The sequence below is a fragment of the Musa acuminata genome, chromosome BXJ3-3, assembly GCF_036884655.1.
Source record: "Musa acuminata AAA Group cultivar baxijiao chromosome BXJ3-3, Cavendish_Baxijiao_AAA, whole genome shotgun sequence".
In the NCBI taxonomy this organism is placed as follows: domain Eukaryota; kingdom Viridiplantae; phylum Streptophyta; class Magnoliopsida; order Zingiberales; family Musaceae; genus Musa; species Musa acuminata.
This window is the reverse complement of record NC_088351.1, coordinates 28,434,303-28,459,300: the sequence shown is the minus strand read 5'-3', so window position 1 is coordinate 28,459,300 and position 24,998 is coordinate 28,434,303. Positions and strand designations below refer to the sequence as shown.

At 38.9% G+C, this 24,998-nt stretch overlaps 3 protein-coding genes and 1 pseudogene across 5 annotated transcripts; 2 read left to right on the top strand and 2 right to left on the bottom strand.

The window, feature by feature from the left end:
* Positions 1-5,456: 5,456 nt before the first annotated feature.
* Positions 5,457-7,991, top strand: LOC103978517 (remorin 4.1). Of its 2 annotated transcripts, none has more exons than XM_009394341.3 (4): positions 5,457-5,943; positions 6,051-6,940; positions 7,216-7,297; positions 7,584-7,991. In XM_009394341.3, exons 2-4 carry the CDS (start codon positions 6,117-6,119, stop codon positions 7,794-7,796), a joined length of 1,119 nt encoding a protein of 372 aa, XP_009392616.2. In that variant the 5' UTR covers positions 5,457-5,943; positions 6,051-6,116; the 3' UTR covers positions 7,797-7,991. The 2 variants fall into 2 exon arrangements, with proteins under 2 accessions (XP_009392616.2, XP_009392615.2); XM_009394340.3 differs by having other exon boundaries at positions 6,043-6,940.
* Positions 7,992-9,531: 1,540 nt separating this feature from the next.
* On the top strand, positions 9,532-12,593 carry LOC135632995 (cytosolic Fe-S cluster assembly factor NBP35-like; annotated as a pseudogene).
* A 248-nt stretch (positions 12,594-12,841) lies between these two features.
* On the bottom strand, positions 12,842-16,227 carry LOC135632994 (tryptamine 5-hydroxylase-like). Its single transcript, XM_065141979.1, has 2 exons — positions 15,302-16,227; positions 12,842-13,596 (listed from the first exon to the last, which is right to left on the bottom strand). Exons 1-2 carry the CDS (start codon positions 16,190-16,192, stop codon positions 12,952-12,954), a joined length of 1,536 nt encoding a protein of 511 aa, XP_064998051.1. The 5' UTR covers positions 16,193-16,227; the 3' UTR covers positions 12,842-12,951.
* Positions 16,228-16,818: 591 nt separating this feature from the next.
* Positions 16,819-24,944, bottom strand: LOC103978519 (uncharacterized). 2 transcript variants are annotated; one of them, XM_009394345.3, is made up of 2 exons: positions 24,778-24,944; positions 16,819-17,620 (listed from the first exon to the last, which is right to left on the bottom strand). In XM_009394345.3, exon 2 carries the CDS (start codon positions 17,594-17,596, stop codon positions 16,982-16,984), a length of 615 nt encoding a protein of 204 aa, XP_009392620.2. In that variant the 5' UTR covers positions 17,597-17,620; positions 24,778-24,944; the 3' UTR covers positions 16,819-16,981. The 2 variants fall into 2 exon arrangements, with proteins under 2 accessions (XP_009392620.2, XP_009392619.2); XM_009394344.3 differs by having other exon boundaries at positions 16,819-17,634; positions 24,778-24,943.
* Between the last annotated feature and the right edge of the window lie 54 nt (positions 24,945-24,998).

Below are 24,998 nucleotides of genomic sequence, written 5' to 3'. Positions count from 1 at the left end.
AATGGCCTCAAGACGAAGAAATGATGCCATCTTCCCTCGATGCTTCCATGTGCTATGATGCTCCCCTTTCTAGTATGTTTAGCTTTGTGATTCCGTGTAAGCTACTTTTGTTGGCATACATTAATTGTATAGCTTTAGATCATAATGTCACCCTTGTTTGTAGTGTCAGATCATATGAATGTCGTCTTCATCGAAAGAATATATAATACATGATTGCTTTGTTCGAAGAGGTAGCTTTTATAATTAGATCAAAATATCTTTAATAAATTTATAAAAAGATACTTTGATATTTTTTTTTTGATTTAAACTGGTGTGATGAATTGAAGCGGACTATGTTTAATGGATCAGATCAGTTCAATATGACACTAAGTATTTAATTTTTTATTGTTAGGATCTATAGATTATCCTTTTATTTTTTTCAATACCTCACTATCCCTAAATCTAATAATGTTATTTCCTATCATATTTGGAGTAGTAAAATTTGAGAGGAGAGAGAATAATTTCTTTTCAAGTTGAAAAAATATCTTAGTATACATCATGATTAGATAAAAATTCTAAATATTCTTATAGTAATTAAAGAAATATTTACAAAGGCACACATTATTTCGAAGAATTTAGTAGGTGATGATAGGAAAGCAACTAAACTTTTTTAGATTCAAGCTTAATGAATATATTTAAAAACCGATGAAAATATATAAAAAAAGTTAGTATTAGATTTCAGAAATAGATAAAGAGAAGTGAGATACTCTAATTTTTTTTTATGGTATGCAATGTTAATAATAAATAGATCTAAAAGATGTCTATACACTTCCAATAACATATATGTTCGAGATCATACGAAGGAAAGTTATTGAGTTATTTTATTTGTACTATGATTAGTACATTGGCGCCCTTGATCGAGAAAGAAATATCAAAGACAAAAAATAACACGAGATAGATCTGAAAAAAAAAATATTCATTTTGACGTTTTGATATATTTAGCAATAGCTACTTTAGGGTTGCTGAATTCCAACCCATATGACTATTATGATGATAGTATGATTATCTTACCTCCTAAGAGCATAAAACGATCAAGCAAAATGAAGCACGCAAGATAGAATTAAGACATAATTATGTTCGAGGTGTCAATAGTTAGGTCACGATCTACAGTAATGTAAATTTTCATTGATTGTATAAGTTAATAGTCTAAAATATAAAGTAGTATGGTACTTTATTTTTTGTGTAGGTTAGTTTTGATCAATTTTTTTTTATCATTGGTTATAGGAGACGATTTTTTTATGTATAGTATACCTATATAATCTTATGCTAAGTGTGCTGTAATATTATGAGACATTATAAACTTATGATAATTTTAAATCTGAAGTTATCATTTGTAATTGATATTATAATTCTTGTTGTAGAAATATTTTTGATGATATTTACAGAGTGGATTTGTTGGTTGAGATATGTTTTGTTAGGATGAATATGTGCCAAAATTTAATAATTATATTAAAATAATCTAAAAAAATCAGTACTAATCAACTTAAAATTATGTTATCATAGTTTTAGAGAATTTGATTTTGATTTGGTAAATTTTAACTCGAGTTATGCTCGGGTTACGGATAGGATAGTATTATGATATAACATTTAGATCACATCATGTCAAAATTTAATAATTACACTAAAATAATCTAAAATATAAAAAGTTATACTAAATAACTTAAAATTATGTCATGATAGTTTTAGAGAATTTGATTCTAATTTAAGTCAATTTTAACTTAAGTTATACTCGAATTACGAATATGATAGAATTACGATCTAATATTTGGATCACCGTATACCAAATTTTATTAATTACACTAATTTTTTTTAAAATTAAATAACTAGTACTACTCAACTTAGAATCATGTTATGATTATTGTGGATAAGTTTTGATCAATTTATCCTCAGTGTAACTTAAGTATATAATAGAATTACAATAGAGTATATCGTAGAGTTACACTAGAGTTATACTGAAGATACATTTTATCATGGTGTATGGTACTAATAGATAGGTGATGGTACTGCCAGTAGGTAATATTGTATTAAATTAGGGCAGTAGCACCATCTCTTAACCAAGGCGATTATAACACCAAAATCTATAGTATTCGTCTTTAAAATAATAAAAATTTGATATTATCTAAAAATAAAAAAAAATAAATTCTATTAAACATGTTTAAAATATGATACTATAGTTTTAAATAAGTTTGAGTAGGTTTGGGGATAATTAGAGATATTTACACTGGGGTTACATTGGATCACAAATTTAATATAAAAATCTTCTATTTCAACACCTATTAACTATAAAATAGGAAAAGATAAAAAATATAAAACATATTAGAAACATGTTATTGTAGCTTTAAAAAAATTTGAGTAGGTTTGGGGATATTTGGAGATATTACATTTGATTTACACTCGAGTTATATTAGATGATATATTCAATATAGATATCTCATATTTCACCATCGATTGATTCTAAGATAAAAAAATAGGAAAATTAATAAAATATATGTTATAAATATGTTATTATAGTTTTAGGAAAGTTTGAGTAGGTTTGAAGATAATTGAAGATATTTATATTTAATTTATACTTGGGTTATACTCGAGTTACTCTAGATCACATATTTAATTTAAAAATATCTTATTTCAATACCTATTGTATTTAAATTTTCTAAAAAAATTAATATAAAATATATTAAAAATATATCATTATAGTTTTGAAAAAATATTAGATAAAATTAGGGATAATTTTAATATTTATACTTGAATTATACTAGGGTTACACTCAGTTATATTCTGAGTTACTCTTGTTCATAAATTCAACTCAAAATAACTTATTTAAATAATAAATCACCTTAAATTGACACATAAGTGGCAAACATAATAATCACATATAATGAATCATAATAGAGAGACTTATTGATAATAATTTTTAAGTAATTCACAAATGAAACAGATAACTAACATGACATTGAAACAATTCATATTAACATCAATCATATTGAATTCCAAACCAATATGACATTGTCGAACAAATTCTAAAACAACAAAGGTCATCATATAAGTTAATAACAATAATCATCTAATGTCTCTATCCCTTGCCACATAATAATATAGTCATCCAATATAGCATTGAGAATTTGGAGCTTAAATAATAGTATATCTCATTGGCTAAATTTTATGTTTTTGTCTATCAAACAAATGATCTATGTATTTCATCACAAATATTGTGTAATCATTATTCTAAAAATAAGGATAAAATATATTAGTACAATAATCACATAACTTGACAAATATGAATGACATAATTCATTTACGATTCATCTTGTTGAGGGCATTTGACCACTGTCTTCCATCCTTACTAATAATTTTTTCTACAATGTTAGGATGGAGATTGTCTAAATCAACTACCGACATATCCTTGAAATTTTTTATCTATTTCTCAATAAATAAACACTTAATAAAATGTGATTTTTTGAGAAGAGAATTGTAATGAGAGTAGATCTTCTCCCGAAGATTTATCACTAAGAGATGCCAATATTTCTAGCTATATAGTAGAAAAAAAAAATATCAAATAAAGCTATCTAGGGTGGTCTTACGATTGTGTTTGCAATTCTTCATACCAAATGCATGGTATGTCGCTTATAATTGAAAACTAATAAAAATATTAGTTGATCCATTACAAAGTAAAATAAATTAAGGAATAAGAACCAAATATACTAGTTTACCTCGAAACCACTCTATAAGAATAAAGATCGTCAACATTTTTATCTTGATCGTATAATTTCATGGTAAAGAATAGATTGACAGACATCTATAACTTCTCCATCAGTAAATTCTCCCATAGCTAATAAAGATCAAAATGATTTGGGTTTCATATTTTCAAAAAATAGAATAATTTACACTATAAATAATAAATAAAAATTAATTAATTATAATGACTTAATTTAATAATTAATTATTTATAACACTTACTACGAATTCTTCCATTTTGAAGTTGTATATCATTGAAATGCATATAAAAGAGCAATTATGGGGTAGATGAGATTACAGGGACCACTCAAAGGGGCTTTTGTTGTTCACTTTGGTTATATGTTTATGGATGTCTACTTTACTACGCAAATAGATTGGGCCACCAATTGAGGGAATTGGTGTGCTCCAAACCACAACATGTGAAGGACCCTAAAAGTTGGATATGGCATGTCCTTTGTCTTAGATTAGGTCACTTTCCAATATGTCTTCTAACCATCGCCTTCAATTCATAATTGAAAGCTAGAAAGTTGATTTTGGCCCCATATTGATAAAGACTTACTGATATGATAAAAGAGTTTTTTTTGTTGTTTTTACAAGAGGAGTCTTCATGAGTAAACCTACATGCAATTGTTAGTAAAATAATTCAGACAGTCCATGCTTCTCATGGTAAATATCTAAATCTATTCAAATATTTAAATATTATAATAATATTTTAATTATTTAAGCCATCTATATATGTCACTCTTGTTAGCATTACTTGATAAAGTCATTTTAATGCATATCTATAATCTCTTCATATATTTAAATATTAATTTAAGTCATCTATATATGTCACTCTTGTTAGCATTACTTGATAAAGTCATTTTAATGCATATCTATAATCTCTTCATGTATTTAAATATTAATTAAAGTCATCTATATATGTCACTCTTGTCAGCATTACTTGATAAAGTCATTTTAATGCATATCTATAATCTCTTCATGTATTTAAATATTAATTAAAGTCATCTATATATGTCACTCTTGTTAGCATTACCCACTAAAAGTTTGGTTAACCACCACTAAAAGAGTATTACAATTTTAAATACCTAAAATGCCTTTTAAATTTCCATTTCCTAAGCTTTTGCTTAAACAAGATTTACTAATTTAAAAATGTATAATATTGAAAGTTCACTGATTGAATTATTACTTGAATATTATTATGTTAATTAATATTCATATATATACATATATATTGATAAACATAAATATAAAATTTTGGAGGGTATATATATATATATATATCACATAAACAAATAATATTTAGAGAGAAAAGAAACATTCAAAAGAATACTGTGGAGTTGTCTGCTACATTGTAGCAAACAGGCTTTGGTTCCAATGATGAGATGAATGAGGAGATGATTCAGCAGTGCCACCAACACCAACGCCAACACCCACGTGAAGGAGCTGCTCCACCACGCACGCCTCACGTGGCCCACTTTTGTCGATGTGGCACTAGCCGTTAAGGCGCAGCTCCGTCCATCGATCTCATTTTCCTTCTCTTACTTAGTAAAGAATTAATTATTTGTTATTATCTCAAATAAATTAAGCTTCAGAAAGTGTGATCAATGCTTATCCGAAAAGGTACACCTAAATCTGTGCACAATGTGATTAGAGAGCATCCTATGCTAAGAATCTAAGCTTAAATACTTTTTGGTCTCCGGCTGACAGCATAGTGAAAACTACTAAGGAATGGGGGCAGTGCCACAGACTCAGTACACTGACAGTTATTATTTCTTTCCTCTGTCACATTGCAGCTCAATTCAGAGAGATTCTCTCCTTTGTGGCTCCTTCTCATCTGCTCTCTCTCTCTCTCTCTCTCTCCCCTCCAATGGTGAGAAAAGTTTGCCTTTTCCTAGGTGGGATTATTCCATCTTTTCACTCCTCCATTGGAGCCATCTCCATTTCCATTCCCTCCTCGGTCCTTGCCTTACACTAACACCCATGGCATGCCTCTTTCTGCAGCAGCCTTTGTCCTCTTTATCTCCACCATGTAGCCTTTGGAGATCCATCCATACACTGAGATGAGCTGCTTCTGCTGAGGGTTGTCATAGATTTGGGAAAGACTCTCGTGTCGTTCTGATTCTGGGAAGATCAACCAGTGTTTGGTGCCACATTTTTTTCCCAGTCCAGGTGAGTTCAGTGTGAGGAGGAGAACATGATCTGAAGCTTCTCTTAGCTCACTTCTCAGCGGATTCCAGCTGCCATCTCTCTCCATTGGGAATTCTTCAGTGTTGCAGGTTTTCTTGGCCTTCTAAGAGTTAGCACGGTGGATGTTGTGCTGATCACAGCTGGTTTCTGGGAGGATGAGGCCAGTGGAGAGCAAGGGGAGCTGTAGCCATGAATCAACTCAGGATCACCATAGCTGCAATGCATACGGCTTCGAGTTCCACAGTGGCGCCGGCCCAACCAAGGCCCTTCACCACCACAAAGCGCTGGGGTCGCGCGCCAAGCCCACCCCTTCCAAGTGGGACGACGCCCAGAAATGGCTGGTGGGGCTCTCAGCTCGGGCAGACCACAAGCACTCCGTGAGCAAGCCAAGGAACTCGAACGCCGACGACCGGAGGCTGCTCACCTCATTGTCCCAGAGAGGGCGGGACTCCTGTAGCAGCGCCGATGGAGTTCTGGAGGACGACATGGTTCTCGCAGTGGCTGCTCAAGACGCAGCCGAAACAAAAAAGGTGGACTGCAACGAGCCGTTGTGGAGGACGAACAAGCCGAGCGAGGACTCGTCCGTGGTGGTCAGATCGGTGTGTTTGAGAGACGCGAGCACGGAGATGACGCCGATCGCAAGCAAGGAACCATCTCGGACCGGCACGCCGCTTCGAGCGACGACGCCGGTGTTGAAGAGTCCGCTCTCTTCGAGGTCATCCACCCCGGGGAGAAGCCGACAGGGCGCGGAACAGCACGACGACCACCAGCCGGGGATGAGGAATCCGGAGAGGAGAACCGAGGCAGTGCCTTTCGGGAGGTCGAGCGGCAATGGCTGGCCTTGCAGAGATGAAGCTGCTCCCATCGACGGCAGCAAGTATCCTGAGGTGAATGCATCTGTGCAAGATCAGAACATGGATTCGTTGGAATCTCAAGCCACTGCATGGGACGAAGCAGAGCGAGCAAAATACACGGCAAGGTAACTCTAACTGGTGCAGTACCTGTGTTCATGTTCTTCCTTTGCTACTCTTGCCCTGCTCTTGTAGTTCTGAACTGAAGCAATCTCCTTTGCAATTGTTTGTGCTTTGGGTGAATCCAAACGGAAGTACTGTGATAAATTCTTAGAGGAACAGTGATGATTCCACCCGTATGTTCCTCTGCAAGCGATCGGCAAACTACCATTGTTCTCAGACACCATCTCTTTTATTCTTTCTTGAAGTCCTTGGCTTCTGATCGTTCCATCATTTCCTGCAGATACAAGCGTGAAGAGGTGAAGATACAAGCATGGGAGAATCATGAGAAAAGAAAAGCTGAAACTGAGATGAGGAGGATGGAGGTGCAGAAACAATACACACTCTTCCTCATTTTGTGTTACCAAAGCCTTTTGATGTCCTAAACATGCATTACTGATCACAACAAAATCCTATTTTTGGATCTGATTCTTGGACAGTTATTTTTCTGTTTTCTTCACGTTAATTATGATCAATCTCTTCACTCACAACAAAATCCTCTTTCTTGGACAGCATTCAAGCTAACATATGCTTAGGATGATACTGTTCTTCCAAGCACTTCTTTTCTTGGTTTTCTTGAACAGAAGTATGACCAATTCTCTTCACTCACAGGTCAAGGCAGAAAGAATGAGGTCGCGAGCCCAAGAAAAACATGCAAGCAGGTTGGCAGCGGCACGGAGAATGGCAGAGGAGAAGAGAGCCAATGCAGAGGGCAGGCTGAATGAGCATGCCGCGAGGACTTCGGAGAGAGCAGATTACATTAGAAGGACAGGGCATTTGCCATCCTCTTTTTTCTCCTTCAAATTGTCTTCTCTTTGTGGTTGAGGGCCATTTGCTGGTCTCTTAGACTCTCTTTTTTACTGCTTTTGTTCTGATCTTGTTGTCTTTGCTCAATAGAGTTGCACTCTCTCTGTATCCTTTTTGGTCATAGAAAAATCTGATCAGAAATTGCTGTTTCTAAGACTCATCATGCAATATTAGCATCTTTGATGAGATCTGAGCAACACAATGGTTTGTTCATCTTTAAGAGTATAAATTAGATCATGTCCCATCTACTGACTCTTAGATGCAATGGCATTTAGTATTTATTACTATATTCTAAAATGTTCTTCCAACTACTAATCTTCACATTTCCTCAACATCCAAATGACAAATGCCTGAATCATTTTAGAAACCTGCTCTGCTACTAGCTTCTTTCTTGCTTCACCAAATTCTACAGTTTCTTCTATGATGCTTCCTCACTTGGCTCAAAGGTTAACTAAAAAATACTGTCATGCATATTTCCATTGAGTAGCAACAGCAACAAATCCTGAATGTTTCCATGCTGCTATATCAGAATGAAGAAGGTTTCTTGAAATCTAAGTTTCATTCTATGAATTCCCATTTAGCATCAACGGCAATCACTTGAGCATGGAGATGTCTCTGGAATCCTTACAAGGACCATTTTGTTAAGAAAATTTAAGATCTACATCTAACAAATATGTGAAGAACACTCTCATGATTTTGATCAGCATCAATTAGTCAATGTTGCCACCCAAATGCTTGTTCAACATTGCATGTATTGCATATGTGATCCAGAATCAATTATTTGCTGTAAATATACTTGTAAAAGTAGAAACCGAAAAAAAAAAAAGTCGATAATTATTTGATCAAGTGATTAACCAAGGAATCCCATGCATGTACAGGAGATTTAAATCTAAATTTTACTTCATGCAAGCAGGTGGCCTTCAATAATACTGGAAGAAATAAAAAAATGTATCTTGTATTTGCTACTTGAATGGGGGATTCAAAGGGGTAAGCATGATGATGATCACATGCATCTGCTGCTGGTGAATCTACCTACTCAGTGTAGGCAATGCTTAATTAGTAATATGATGATGATTTGTTTAATCTAAATGCATGTAGGTCTTAGCTTCAAGATCAAAATGAATCATGTGCTACAGTAGATAAATTCATTAAGGATTTAAGGGTGATACAAAAAAACATGCATTGACTTTCTCAGAGTTCAATTTCATCAAGTTGTGTTTGCTAAATCCAGTAGAATTGACATTTGAGTCATCAAAAAAGAATGAATCCTGTTCTCAGGTAGTTTCAAGTTTAGAATAAGCTGCTCAGAAGGATAACTACATTGAATGACCACAATCTTCCAATTTAAGATGATGGTAACAAGTCAATTTACAGGACCCCAATCCAGTAACAAAAGTCAACGCTTTGTGCACAAAAAAATTAGAGAAAAATCTTGAGACGTAATTATATTAAAAATAAGCATGACTTCTCATGAGAATTGATAGACACTTCCAATCTGCTTCATTTTCTTTTGATTTGAGTGTTCCTTTGACCATAATTTTTTGGATTCAACCTCTACAATCATAACATATTCAACAAGAGAGAAGAGAATAGCTAAAGATCACACGGAAACAGCTCAAGAATGAAGTCTTTATCTCAATTCTTGGCACTTCTTGTCAACTCAAGGAGCATGGTGCACTGAGTCAATCGGAAAGAGGAAGAGGGAAGCAAAACCAATTCAGAAACCAGAAAAATTCGCCAGATTTTTCGTACCTGGAGGACCCCCACCCAGCGCCCGTGCGTCGCCGATGGCTGTTGCGGCTCTCGGCGAAACGAGAGGAGAGCTTCTTCGAAGAGGCAATCGAGCAAACAAATGGAAGGCGTCGGTGGTCCAGGCGACGCGAGGCGGCGTAATCGCTCTCATCATCTCTCTTCGCCCCTCCGTATGGAATAAATGGAAGATTGATTGTCATCCGTCGGATCCGGATCGTATGAGTTCAGTGTCATGGGCTTTTTTGTCATTCTACATGATACGGCTTATGAAAGTCTCGTCAATGTAATATTTCCTCCCAAGAGGGCGAGGGAGAGAGAGGGGGAGAAGACGAGATGGACAATGGAAACCACCAAATCCCCGAGAATGCAAATGAGCGTATGCTTCTATTCTTTGACCAAAATGCTCGAAAACGAATCTTTTCCTTCTTTTCTATCAGCAAATAACATATTACTTTGCTGAAATATTCTGCTTCTTTTTGTTCTTTGATTTTTGAGGGGTTTTCAGATTGCCCGGGGCCGCAGTCAGAGGAGGCGGGGAAGGCAGATGCCTGCGCCGGGTGCCCTAATCATCAAATCTGTGCCACTGCCCCAAAAGGCCCTGACCCTGGTATTGTTATCTTCTAAGCTTCCCTGTTACATCAAAAAGCTCAGGATTTTTCCTTTTATTTGGTGGAGAATATGCGGATTTTTTGTATATAAAGATTGAAAATTAGTTCTTCAAGTTGAAACTTAGTAGTTAAACTTTGAAAAGTAGTTCTTCATGTTGATGCTTGTATGAATTTGCTGGATGACTTCATGTAACCGCAGAGATGAAATTTCTGTAAATAATTGAGCCTTTGGTTACCGAAGGAAAAAAAGTCGGGAATGTTTAGTATGATTTATGAAGCTTGATTTAGTTTGATCTAATTCTATTCATGTTGTAAAAGAGAATCTTTGAACTCATATTTTTGTTAAGATTTTATGTTCCATTGATGAAGGACTAATGCTAAGGAAGATCAGATAGGTTATATCTCAGAAAGATTTTTGACAGGGTAATGCTAAGGTGTGGTTTAAGTCATGATTCTTCTGGTTGTATTTTGTTCTGGGATAAGGCTGATAATTTGAACACGTTTAAGATGATAAGGTTTAAGTGAGAATCGGTTGTTTGACATCTCTGATCACTGTGAGAGATGAGCTTGATTTAGATAAACAAATTAGCCTTCTTGGAGTGTTTTTGAAGAAATTTATGTACTGATTCGATTAAGCAGAGGTGTAATTGGTCTTTGGTGGTGCATATGTTTATTTTAACAACTTCAAATAATTCAAATTTTCTTTTCTTGCTTTAGTTTCTTTTGGGTACATACAGTGAATACTTGACATTTGCAAGGAGTACAAGGTTTGAGGCACATGAGATTATCTGGTTGGCTAATGATCCCGCAAGCCATTCCCAGATTCAAACTTCACGTTTGGGTCGTATCTATCCTTTTTGCTGTATGTTACGTTTTAGTCATCTCTCCTCTACCTTCCTCCTTGCTTTTATTATTTACTTTTCTCTTCTTGTCAACATTTTCTTGGTCATCATAATTTACCTTTTTTCTGTTATTAGGAGCTTTATGTTAATATTTCTGTTAATTTGTCTTCGTAAGGTATTGATTGAATTAGTCATGTATGTATCTCTGTGCCATGTTCTTCCTGTTGCAGAAGTATTATCACCTGTACTCCAAGCCTTTTTAAGCTACCTAATTGTCGGTGACATTCCAAATGTCATATCTTGACAGATCTGCTCGCCACATTAAGACTTCCTTATCTGATGATAATGCCTTTACGTTGTAAATTATGTTTGAAGGCCTATTTTGCATGTCCATCTAAGTTTTGCTTGAATCATCACATAGTGACTAATTTAGCTTGGAGCGCTTACTGTTATTCATCTTACACTGAAGCTTTTTAGACTCGTTAATATGACCAAATTGCTGAGAGATGTGTGATCTTTTGTCAGGCTTGGTGACTATAGCAGAGAGAATGGCAACTATAAAACACAAGATACTTGTCCTATCTGGGAAGGGTGGTGTCGGAAAAAGTACTTTCGCGGCACAGCTCTCGTTTGCATTGGCTGAGATGGACTCCCAGGTTGGCCTTCTTGACATAGACATATGTGGGCCTAGCATCCCCAAAATGCTGGGCCTTGAAGGGCAGGATATCCACCAGAGCAACCTTGGCTGGTCCCCGGTCTATGTTGAATCGAACCTTGGGGTTATGTCAATTGGTTTCATGCTTCCAAATCCTGATGAGGCTGTCATATGGAGGGGCCCTCGCAAGAATGGACTCATCAAACAGTTCTTGAAGGACGTGGATTGGGGTGAGCTGGACTATCTTGTGGTTGATGCTCCGCCTGGAACATCTGATGAGCACATTTCTATTGTACAGTTTCTGCAAGCCACAGGCATAGTTGGTGCGATCATCGTTACCACCCCACAGCAAGTGTCTTTGATCGATGTGCGAAAGGAGATCAGTTTCTGCAAGAAGGTTGGCATCCAAGTTTTGGGGATTGTCGAGAACATGAGCGAGTTGAGGCAGTCGATTCAGATTTCAGGTTCGTGAAGTCGACTGAGTCCGGACATGAGAATGATGTAACAGAGTGGGCACTTAGCTATATTAGATCAAATGCTCCGGAGCTGCTGTCCGTAATCTCATGCTGCGAGGTCTTCGATAGCAGTAGAGGTGGGGCTGCAAAGATGTGCGCGGAAATGACAGTCCCATTTCTCGGGAAGGTGCCGATGGATCCTCATCTTTGCAGAGCCGTAGAGGAAGGGCGCTCATGTTTCACGGATCAGAAATGCACTGTGAGCGCTCCGGCACTAAGAACAATCATTGAGAAACTGGTTTCGTCTTGTCAATAAATTTCAAGAAATGATGTTTGCAGCAAGTTATATGACAAGATCACTACACGACTGCCGATCGTCAATTACATCTCACTGTTTCTTTGATCACGTGTGTTTTGTTATAATTCTTGTATCAGGCTAATCAAAAAACATATTGGCATTGCCAGGTTTTTGTTACACAGATAGCTAAGAAGATTATTCTTTTCTTGTTATTGTGGAATGTTTGTTTTGTTTATTCGGACTGCTGAGCGGAATAGTTTCAGATGAACTCATTTACATCATTCGATTAATGTAAGGCCTAGAAGAAGACATGTTCCATACTTGACATGGTGGATCATATGGAATTGAAGATTGTACATTTTGTTGAATAGGTAAGAATCTTCTTATAAGATGCACTGCAATTAATGCAGTTTAAACAGATATATAGGACGTATTGTGGATGCAAAGATCAAATAAAACCAAATTGATAGTAATAATTATACATCAAATGTAACAATCTCAACATTAGCAGTCTTTATTTTATACCATGCATTCACATCAGTTTCTCCACAGAATTCATGTAATCAAGTGTATGTTGACTCATCTTCCTCGAACTCACACCCTGCTCTCTCTCTGGCCACCAGCACCAGGGGCTCCCTCTTCCTTGTGGCCAGCCCAAAGATCTCATCCATGTTCACCTCATCAGCTCCCACACCCGGAGGCAGCTCCCAGTCAAAATGATACAGCAGACTCGACAGAGTGAGCTGCAGAGTAGCCAGTGCAAAAGGATATCCAGGGCAGCCTCTCCTCCCTCCTCCAAACGGCAGCAGCTCAAAGCTCTGACCTTTGACGTCCACGTCGCTGTTCTCGAATCTTTCCGGGTAGAACTCCAGCGGATTCTCCCACACCTGGGGGTCTCTCCCTATGGCGTAGGTGTTCACCAGTATTCTCGTCTTCGCCGGGATGTGGTAGCCGTCGATGACGCAGGGGTCGACGGATTCCCGGGGGACGAGGAGCGGCACCGGAGGGTGAAGTCGAAACGTCTCCTTTATGACGGCCTTCGTGTAGTGAAGCTGGTCGACGTCACCATCTGCTACCTCCGTTTTGCCTCCGACAATGCTTCTCACCTCTTCTTGTGCTATCTTCATGACTCGAGGGTGCCTTGCGAGTTCTGTCATCACCCATTCTAGAGTTGCTGAGGTTGTGTCAGTGCCAGCCACAAACATGTCCTGCTTGACATCACAATTGGACAATAAAATGTGACTAGAATCCACACTTTCTGGACAAATGCAGTGAAATGAAGATACAACAAATCTAATTATTCTAAAAAGGACAAACTAAGCACTCAAGACTTCCTCCTCATCATAGACCCTCGTTTTCCCAAACAACATCTCCTTTTTTTTTTCCTTCAAATAGTGTCTCTTAATTCAAAAAATACTTAAATTATTCCTAAAAAGTTAATTGTTTGCAAGATTCGTAATATAGTACCGTACCGATATTTCGACCCGGGCTCGATACCGGTACGGTGTACCGAGCAATGTAACATTGCTATAGTACAGTGCTACAATATACTAGTACACTATAGTACTACTACGGTGCAGTGCTACAATGTACTAGTGCACTGTAGCACTGTACTGCTACAGTGCAGACCGGTACCGGATGATCCGCGTACCGCTGATCTATCGGACCGGTATGTACCGCCCGTATCGGGCGGTACAATTCGATACGACAGACACTTGTTTGTACTTTTCCTATCCGTTATATTATTTTAACCTGTTACAGTGTTTTTTATCATCATAAAAATATTATAAATAAATCAGATAGAATCAAAACATAATAAAAACTATTTGATATATTATACTAAAATTTAAATAGGTATTTATAATAATTTAAAAATAATATTACCGAAATAAAAATAAAAAATTAACTTGTTGTAGTATTCTGACTACTACGACAATAAAAACACCATAAAACCTACTTGAAGAACACCAATTAAAATATGATATTGTAATGGTCTACGAATAATAATAACTATGTAATCACTTATAATGTTATTCAAAAGCTTCATAGTATTTTTATTAAGATATCAGAACACAATAAAATACTATTAAAAAAATACTATACATGAACCAAATGAAAATACTGTAACAGTTCAAAATTGGTGAAAAAGCTGATGGAAAAATTTGACAGAAAGAGTTGATGAGAGTTATTTTGAATGTTTTTCGAATTAGGAATACTGTTTGAGAAAAATCAAAAGGCGGGTGGGAAAACCTAAAATGAGGATTTTTTAGGAAAATTATCCAAAAAAAACAATGCGAGTATTTAATAAAATAAAAAAATAAATCTAAAATTTGATGACATAAGAATTATGCGACCTTATACATAAGAATTATATTTATATATATATATATATATTATTTTATTTTATTTTTCTGATGATAATGAAGACAAGATTTGGATCTTACTTCAAATAGGGCTCAAATAACCCAAACCAGGACAGGATTGCGACTTGTGCGCAGGATTTGAGGCCTATACAGGTCCATGAAGCCCAATATTCGGGAGGCTTAATGGGCCTCTATGGTCCAGTGCCAATGCTTACGTACTTCCGTATCAGTATTTTGAGTCGACACGTGTTTACCGAACGCATCGCCTCTCTTTCCTCTATTTCAGACACATGTTAGGACGCCACGTTACAGAATCCGTCGGCTGCACGCATTCCACAGGGGTTGCGTCTCGTTGACCATCCGGTAAACAACAAACGTTCCCTTCCACGACCCATGATGAAACAAAGCGGCAGACGTGACATAGGCCAGAGTTGTCTTCTCCGCGACGGATCCCGTCACCGTACTGCCGGTGCTCACCCTTCCCACAACAGAGGCGGTTGGGGGGAGGGGGGAAAGAGAGAGAGAGAGAGAGAGAGGGAGCGGCGCGAACCAGGACGAGAGCTTTGAGATTGTCGTCGGTGATGGGCACCTCCAGATCTGGGGACTTCCGCGCCCGCAGAAGCACGTCCACGAAGTCCTCCTCCCGATCCGCCTCGTCGAGCCTCGCTTCGTGCTCGCCGATTATCTCGTCGCAGACCGCACTCAACTCGGCCCGGTTTCGCTCCAGCCGCCGCGTCAGCCCGGTAACGGAATTCACCCACCCCAGCCCGGGGAAGAAGTCGCCGAGGGTGAACCCGGCGAACAGCGCCTGTGCCTCCGTCAGCACCTCCACCAGCCGACCCCCGCCGGCGTCCGAGAACCGCCGCCCGAAGGCCGCGTGGCAAAGCACGTCGTTGGCGAGTGCGAAGAACCGGGCGCTCAGGTCGACGGGCGGGGGAGGAGAGGAGGAGGAAGTGGGTGGTGGCTTGAGGGACCCAAGGAGGCGGCGGAGCTCGGTGCGGCGGAGGCGGCTGAAGGAGGCGACGCGGCGGGGGGAGAGGAGCTCGGAGACGCAGATGCGGCGAGCTTGGCGCCAGTAGGGGCCGAGAGGGGAGAAGGTGACGTCGGAGCAGTCGAAGGAAAGGTAGACGCCGGAGAGAAGGCGGGGGCGGGAGGCTAGGGCGGCGTCGTGGGTCTTAAGGACCTCGCGGGCGAGGCGTGGGGAGGAGACGACCAAGGTGGGGACACGGCCGAGCCGGAGGTGGAGAATCGGGCCGAGGTGGGAGGAGAGGCGAGCGAGGGCGTGGTGGGGCATGGAGGAGAGGAGGTGGAGGTGGCCGATGATCGGGACCGCCGGCGGGGAGGGCGGAAGGCTGCTGCGGCGCGGCGTCCGCACGCGGCGGAGGTATAGGAGGAGAGTGGCGAGTGAGAGGATGAAGGCAAGGGCGGTGAGCAGTGCCATTTCTCTGGTGCCCGTCGAAGTGGCTCCGTGCACGACACGCGGAGACGTAAATAGTAAGAAGTGCGGTACAGTGCGCCTCGGATGAGGCTTTGGACCAGTATAAACCGCAGGTTCCATTTTGTCTTGGAAGGATCGTGAACAAACATCTCAAGTGATGAATAGGGTCAGCTTGATCATGAATTGCCATTAACGGCTGTGAATATCTTCTTAACAAATTGCTGATGATTTTTCACATGGAAATGGCAGATCTGTGCAACCTCAAGATGTCTACAAATCCTAGTACATGCTTTGGTACTAACACGACGTCTCAGCTGGTCTTTTGATTGATTGCTCTGGGAACTGGTTTGCCTGCAATCTGTTTATTATTTGGTGTACGATGATCATCCTTTGGCTCAATCAGAATCTTGTATTTACTGGGGATGATATTTGAGCATGAGTTGTGATGATGTTCCACTGGCAAGATCTAATCAGAGAGCAACAACTTATTAGCTGCCACTGAGCTTTCTACTCAACAGCCAGTCTTCCAACTTTCTCATGCAAGCAATTTCTAGGCAAGTCCTAATTTCTTCTAATCAAACAATAGAAGATGCACAAACTCGGAGATTAGTTTTCTCTGAATTATTAACTTTGATGGCAGATTGCTTCAGTTTTACCAACAGAAGATACACATTACAGCGATAGTGTTTGTCCAGAAATATGTGTCCTGAACACTAGTTCTGAGCAAGCAAAAGGGGAGAAGAATACACAAGGTAAGAACCTCCTCTCTGTTTGAATTGCTTCAGTGAAGTTTCATATCTCCCCTACCACCAGCCATTCTCCATCTGAATAATCCCAGGACATCCCAACCACATAAAAGTTCATATCACCAGCCTCATCACTGTCAGGGCTAAATGGCTCTACCTTTTCAACTTTGGCACCCTTACATCCCACCTCCAAGTCAACAGTCTCGGGAGAAACTTCTCCATAGCCGTAATCTAGATTTTCCTCCATGTTATGATCGTCATAATCTTCTCCTTCACACAAACTATCGGCATATAAATGATTGAGGGTCTCACTTGCCGAAGCAACTTTATAATTCGGCAAACTTGTGCTGTCGTTGACCACCCGCCATGCCACCAGTTGGTGATTGAGCACCACATCACAAGATTTTAGCTTATATACACCTTTGGCCTTGTCCCTGGACTTGGACATTGGATTGGAATGGCAGCCCTTACACCTTGCAGTGCGACACTTGCTCGTGCACTTGGAGTGGTTGTGGGGCTTAGATGGTGCCTTGGTGAAGAATCTGGTGGTCGGAGAAGCACCAACACAATTGACTATTTTGGACTTGCGTCTTGGATTGAACTCTTGTGGTAGGATAGTTGAGCTTCTCACAATGCCATGTTGCCTCCCCTCTCTCTTCATCTTGTAGTTGTCTGGTTGACGTACCTAAAACAACAAAACTAGTTGTTTGATTGAAGGGTTAGGTATATCTCTCTTTCTTGCTTTGTGCAATGGAAATATAGGCATATTAGTTTCTCAATAACTTAAATTGTTCAAAATGTTGCTTGATAATATACAAAATCTTGATTGGATAAGTTGGCAAGAAACCTTCTAAAATATAGCCACAATACCTGTTTAGATAAGTGATGCAAGCAAAAGAGAAATTTTATTTACAGTTTGAGTCTTGTTAAAGGCATTGACATAATAAACAATTATGGTATATTAGACTCAAATATATTTATACAAACATACAGTGCATTTATAAAACAATAAAAGTTATATTATTCCTTATTGAAGAAAAATGAAGCTGGTATTTGCATTGTCTTATAGGGAAAGCATCCTGAATTTGACTTCTCCTTCAAGGAAGGAGAATTCCTAAAGAAGCATCCATAAACTCTTTTTATTCTCTCTCTCTACTGATATTATATGCATGTATTACTACTTTCTCGGGGAATATTTTTTATAAAAACAGGCTTTATATCTTATATTTAATGGAAGAGTTTGTATCATCATCCTTTTGGACACTACATGAAAGGAAACCTTCATGCCTAACAAGTTAAGTTAGCCTAAAATATATGCATAATATCAAAATTCCTATATATATATAATTTGGAAAAAGCAGGTGAAATGATCTACAAGAAGGAAAAAAAATTAAATAAAAGCCAATAGATATGTCTTTAAATTTGATAACATCAACTTTAAATCAAATTGAATAATCAAAATGACATGAACCAATTGTACATGATTTCCGTTAAAGATTTTTGTACTCTATAGTTCATTCCTTTTCATCTCTGTCAACACATCAGCTGATACTCATATACATCTCACATTTTTCACTAAATCAAAAATGCACCATGGCACTACCTATTAAATTAATTATTTTATTTGCGTCAGGGCCTAATATGAAATTACAGGAAAAATGAGTAAAATTACTGGAAAATATTAGAATTCAACAGTAAACAAGTACAAGCAAATCCAAATAATAAATCTACAGCACTATAATTTTAGTCAAGGAATAAAGATAAAGTGAGAAACTTATCATATCTCTGTCATTCATATCAGGATCAATTTCATAAAGATGCACATCAACGCATTAAATAAATTCACCATGGATCTTAAATTCTAGTGTGTACAAAATTCAGTATCACTACCTGAAGATACTTTTTTAGGATCTCCAAATAAACACCATGTAAAAGAAAACATACAACCCTTTTTGATCAAATAGAAAATTATGGATTTTAACTAAATGAAGACATCCGGAAGAAAGATTCCATTTCCCATAATAATATATATTTTTAGGTTCTTTATTTGATAGTAGGATATTAGATAATGGGAGTAAATATTTTGGTGAATTCATCTCCTCTCTCTCTCTCTCTCTCTCTCATTTTTCCCCCTTCTAATCTCTCTTAAAATCTTCTATATTTCTTTGTTTGATCTTTCTTCGTCAAGAATTTCCCCCACAAAATTACCCTAGCCGAGGCCCAAGAAACGGTGATCTCTTGTTGCTTTATCTTCTTGAATCTGTTTTGCACAAGATAACATGTTAAAGGGCAAATTCCCAACACCCTTCACCCATGAGCTGTTGGGTTGATGGCCCATATTCAGCCCATGTGAGCTTTATCAGCCCACAGCCCACACCCTCTCTTAACCTAACTCTAATTAAGATTAGGGGGGTGTGGTGGCTGCGTTTTAGAGGCAGATTAAGGCTATAAAAAGGCAGCAACGAGGCAGATCTTTGGAGCCACGAGATTCCAAAGAGAAGAAGGAGATCAAGGCAGAAAAGGAAGAGAAAGAAAGGGAAGAAGACAAGGACAACGCAGAGAGACTGTTCACAATCATCTAGCAGTGTTCTCATCTCAGGTTAGATCAAATCTACAGTAGACTCTTGCTGTGATTACTTGGGGAGGTTTTAGATATTGTGGGCAGTGACGTGATCCTTGTATCCCAGTTATTCTCTTGTGGTTGTTGCTAGGGTTTTGGGCAAGAGATTGAGATTTGTATATTCATTATTGATTATCTCTAGTTTGCCCCGTGGTTTTTACCCTTCACATTGAAGGGGTTTTCCACGTATATCTTGGTGTTCTGTTTGATTGTGTTTCCATTTTATTCCGCTGCGTATTTTGGTCTTCTAGTATTTGTTCCTATACAAAGGTTATTCCTCTTTTTATCCCCATCAACTGGTATCAGAGCGGGGTTTTGGTGATTTAATTTTTGTATTTGAACATGGAGGCCAGTAATATTTCTCGCATGATTAGTTTAAATGGAAATAATTGGATGATATGGAAACCAAGAATGGAAGATCTCTTGTATTGCAAAGATTTGTATGGACCTTTGCAGGGGGATAGTGCAAAACCTACAACTATGACAGATGATGAGTGGAAGAGGTTAGATCGAAAAACAATTGGGTTTATTAGACAGTGGCTTGATGATAGTGTCTTTCACCATGTTTCTACTGAAATTTCTGCATATTCTCTTTGGAAAAAATTGGAAAGTCTCTATGAGAGAAAAACAGCTGGCAACAAAGCTTTTTTGATCAGAAAACTTGTGAACCTAAAATATAGAGAGGGTGCTTCTATTGCTGAGCATTTGAATGAAATGCAGAGTATTACTAACCAGTTATCCTTTATGAAAATGTCTCTTGATAATGAGTTGCAGGCATTGTTACTTCTCAGTTCATTACCAGAAAGTTGGGAGACACTGGTGGTTTCCCTCAGTAATTCTGCGCCAGATGGTATTGTCACTATGAGTCAAGTAACAAGCAGTTTGTTGAATGAGGAGTTGAGAAGAAAGAGTTCAGCAACATCTCAGAATGATTCACAGTCACTTATCTCAGAGAACAGAGGAAGGTCAAAGTTCAGAAGCAGTTCACGTATGGGTAGGAGCAAGTCAAGATCAAGAAAAGATATTGTTTGCTATAACTGTGGTGAGAAAGGACATTACAAGAACCAATGTAAGCAACCTAAGAAGAACAAGAAAAAGGGAAAAGAAGTGGAGTCTACAGAGTCAAAGGATAATACTACAGTTACAGTGCAGGGTGGTGATTATTTGATTTTGTCTCCTTTTGATGATATTTTTTCTTGTGTGTGTCAGGATCTTGAGTGGGTGATTGACACAGGTGCTTCTTATTATGCTACACCTCGGAGGGAGTTTTTTGCTACATACAGGTCTGGAAACTTTGGTGTTGTCAAGATGGGCAACTATGGCACAGCAGACATCATTGGCATGGGTGATATCCATTTAAAGACCAACCTTGGCTGCAAGTTGGTACTTAAGGATGTGAGACATGTGGTTGACTTGAGGCTGAATTTAATTTCAGTTGGAAGACTAGATGATGAAGACTATGAAAGCAGATTTCACAAAGGGCAATGGAAACTCAGTAAGGGTTCTCTTGTTATAGCTAATGGAAAGAAATGTCATACTTTGTACAGGTTGCAGGCTAAAGCTTATGGTGAGCAGTTAAATGCTACAGAGAAAGACTTCAGTATGGAGTTGTGGCATAGGCGATTGGGACACATGAGCGAGAAGGGGCTGCAAACTCTTTCCAAGAGAGAGGTATTACCAGATCTCAGAGGTATACATCTGAACCCTTGTATTGATTGTTTAGCTGGTAAACAACATAGAGTTTCATTTGCTAGTGCTGCTTTGTCTAGAAAAATGCATGCCTTAGACCGTGTTTATACAGATGTATGTGGTCCTTTGAGGACAAAAACTCCTGGTGGATCTGTTGATGTTCTTGGTATAAGTGGTGCACTTTATTTTGTCACTTTTATAGATGATTTTTCTAGGAAAGTTTGGGCCTATGCTTTGAAGACCAAAGATCAGGTTATTAATGTCTTTAAATAGTTTCATGCCAGGGTTGAAAGGGAGACAGAAAGAAAATTGAAATGCATAAGATTAGATAATGGTGGTGAGTATACAGGATTGTTTAATGACTATTGCAGGTCACATGGAATCCAACATGAGATGACAGTTCCTGGTACACCTCAGCATAATGCAATTGCAGAGAGGATGAACCGCACCATCATGGAAAAGATCAGATGTATGCTTTCACAGGCCAAGCTACCCAAAAGGTTTTGGGATGAGGCTTTGAGGACTGCAGTTGATGTGATCAACTTATCACCATGTACAGCCCTAGATGGTGATGTTGCAGAGCATGTATGGTCAGGGAAAGATGTTTCCTACAGGCATTTGAAAGTGTTTGGTTGTCGTGCATTTGCACATGTTCCAGATAATGAGAGGTCCAAGCTGGATGGTAAGTCTAAAGAATGTATTTTTCTTGGTTACTCACATGATCAGTTTGGTTACAGGCTTTGGGATCCAGAAAAGCAGAAGGTGTTCAGGAGCAGAGATGTGATCTTCTTTGAGGATCAAACCTTTGAGGATTTGAAGAAGAAGGCACCAGACAAGACTTCTGCAGAAGGATTAGCAGATTGTGACCCAGTTACTCCTCCAGTATATCAGGGTGATGGGGGAGATATGCAGGAAGATGGTGTAGAATCTGATATTGATCTACCTGTAGGACATGTTGAGCAAGAAGAAGTAGGAGAGCAAGTTCCCGCAGAACCTCAGTTGAGAAGATCTTCTAGACAACGTCAACCTTCCAGAAGATACTCTACAGATGAGTATGTGATGCTTACTGATGCAGGTGAACCAGAGAGTTACCAGGAAGCAGTTGAGAGTGAGCAGAAAGAGAAGTGGTTAGTTGCTATGCAGGAAGAGATGGATGCTCTTCAGAAGAACCACACTTATGATTTGGTGCTGCTACCAAATGGAATGAAGGCCTTGAAGAACAAGTGGGTTTTTAGGTTGAAGACTCAAGAATATTGTTCTCAACCAAAGTACAAAGCTAGATTGGTTGTGAAAGGCTTTGGTCAAAAGAAAGGTATTGACTTTGAAGAGATATTTTCTCCTGTTGTTAAAATGTCTTCTATTCGTGTTGCTCTTGGTATTGCTGCTAGCCAGGACTTGGAGGTTGAGCAGTTAGATGTGAAGACAACTTTCCTTCATGGTGATTTGGAGGAGAAAATTTATATGGAGCAACCAGAAGGCTTCAAAGTCAAAGGTAAAGATAATTTTGTCTGCAAGTTGAAGAAGAGCTTGTATGGGCTAAAGCAAGCTCCAAGACAGTGGTACAGAAAGTTTGATTCATTTATGACAGAAAATGGATACAAAAGAACGGCTTCAGATCATTGTGTGTACATCAAATGGTTTGGTGAGGATTTTATTATTCTCTTACTTTATGTTGATGACATGCTTATTCTTGGGAAAGATAAGTCTAAAATTGACAGGTTGAAGAAGGAAATGAGTGAGTCTTTTGCAATGAAGGACATGGGGCCAGCAAAGCAAATACTAGGCATGCAGATTTCTCGTGACAGGAAAAACAAGAAGATTTGGTTGTCACAGGAGAAATACATCGAGAAGGTATTGGAAAGATTCAGTATGAGCAATGCTAAGCCAGTTGGTTCTCCTCTTGCAGGTCACTTCAAGTTGTGCTCAGAACAGAGTCCGTCAAGTGATGAGGAGAAGGAGAAAATGCAAAAGGTTCCTTATGCTTCAGCAGTTGGAAGTTTAATGTATGCAATGGTATGTACGAGGCCAGACATCGCATATGTAGTGGGTGTTACTAGCAGATTTCTTGCAAATCCAGGCAAAGAGCACTGGGCAGCGGTGAAGTGGATTTTTAGATATCTCAGAGGGAGCTCTAAGGTTTGTTTAAGCTTTGGAGGTGGACCACCTGTGTTGACAGGTTACACAGATGCAGATATGGCCAGAGATATAGATACGAGGAAGTCTACTTCAGGTTATGTACTTACTTTTGCAGGGGGAGCTGTGTCATGGCAATCCAGGTTACAAAGGTGTATTGCTCTCTCCACCACAGAAGCAGAATATATTGCTGCTACAGAGGTATGCAAAGAAATGTTATGGATGAAAGAATTCTTACAAGAATTGGGGCTGAAACAGGAAAATTATGTGGTGCATTGTGACAGCCATAGTGCCATCCATTTATGTAAGAACCCAATGTTTCATTCCAAGTCAAAGCATATAGATGTCAGATACCACTGGATTCGAAATGTATTTGAAGAGAAGCAGTTGCAGCTTCAGAAAATTCATACAGATGACAACGGAGCAGACATGTTGACGAAGACCTTACCAAAAGAAAGACAGGAGATATGCCGACAGTTGGTCGGCATGGCTTCACATTGAGGAGTCATGGGACAGCCTCCCTTATGGGCTGAAGGGGGAGGTTGTTGGGCTGATGGCCCATATTCAGCCCATGTGGGCTTTATCAGCCCACAGCCCACACCCTCTCTTAACCTAACTCTAATTAAGATTAGGGGGGTGTGGTGGCTGCGTTTTAGAGGCAGATTAAGGCTATAAAAAGGCAGCAACGAGGCAGATCTTTGGAGCCACGAGATTCCAAAGAGAAGAAGGAGATCAAGGCAGAAAAGGAAGAGAAAGAAAGGGAAGAAGACAAGGACAACGCAGAGAGACTGTTCACAATCATCTAGCAGTGTTCTCATCTCAGGTTAGATCAAATCTACAGTAGACTCTTGCTGTGATTACTTGGGGAGGTTTTAGATATTGTGGGCAGTGACGTGATCCTTGTATCCCAGTTATTCTCTTGTGGTTGTTGCTAGGGTTTTGGGCAAGAGATTGAGATTTGTATATTCATTATTCTCATAGTGGATTATCTCTAGTTTGCCCCGTGGTTTTTACCCTTCACATTGAAGGGGTTTTCCACGTATATCTTGGTGTTCTGTTTGATTGTATTTTCATTTTATTTCGCTGCGTATTTTGGTCTTCTAGTATTTGTTCCTATACAAAGGTTATTCCTCTTTTTATCCCCATCATGAGCTACGACCTCTGATCTTGACCCATCTTTTTACTAACGATGTTCATGACTCATTCACCGAAAGCTTCAAGATGCGAAAAAGGAAGAGGCAAATCGGCAAACGAAATCATTCCTTTTCACTTCCACGGAAAAGAAAAGCAGCTAGAACTTCTCATCAAACTCATCGAAAACATAAAGCATCAAATGGACGCGCGTTGTTGGCAGATTAGAGAGAAATAACTGAAATCTGAACAAGTGTCGGAATACGTACTACGAGCGAAATGATTTCAGACCCCCTCACGTCTCTCTAGCTCGTTATGACCGCAGTAGTGATGAGATGATTAGGGAAGGGAGGGAGGGAGAGAGAGAGAGAAAGCGAGAGGAGTTTGCGAAAGGCGGTAACGGAACCGCGGAGCCGCTCCGCTCCCTCTGCGGAAGGGACCAAATATAGTGATTTCTGGAGTTGCGGGGAGGGAGATGAATGCTCTCTGT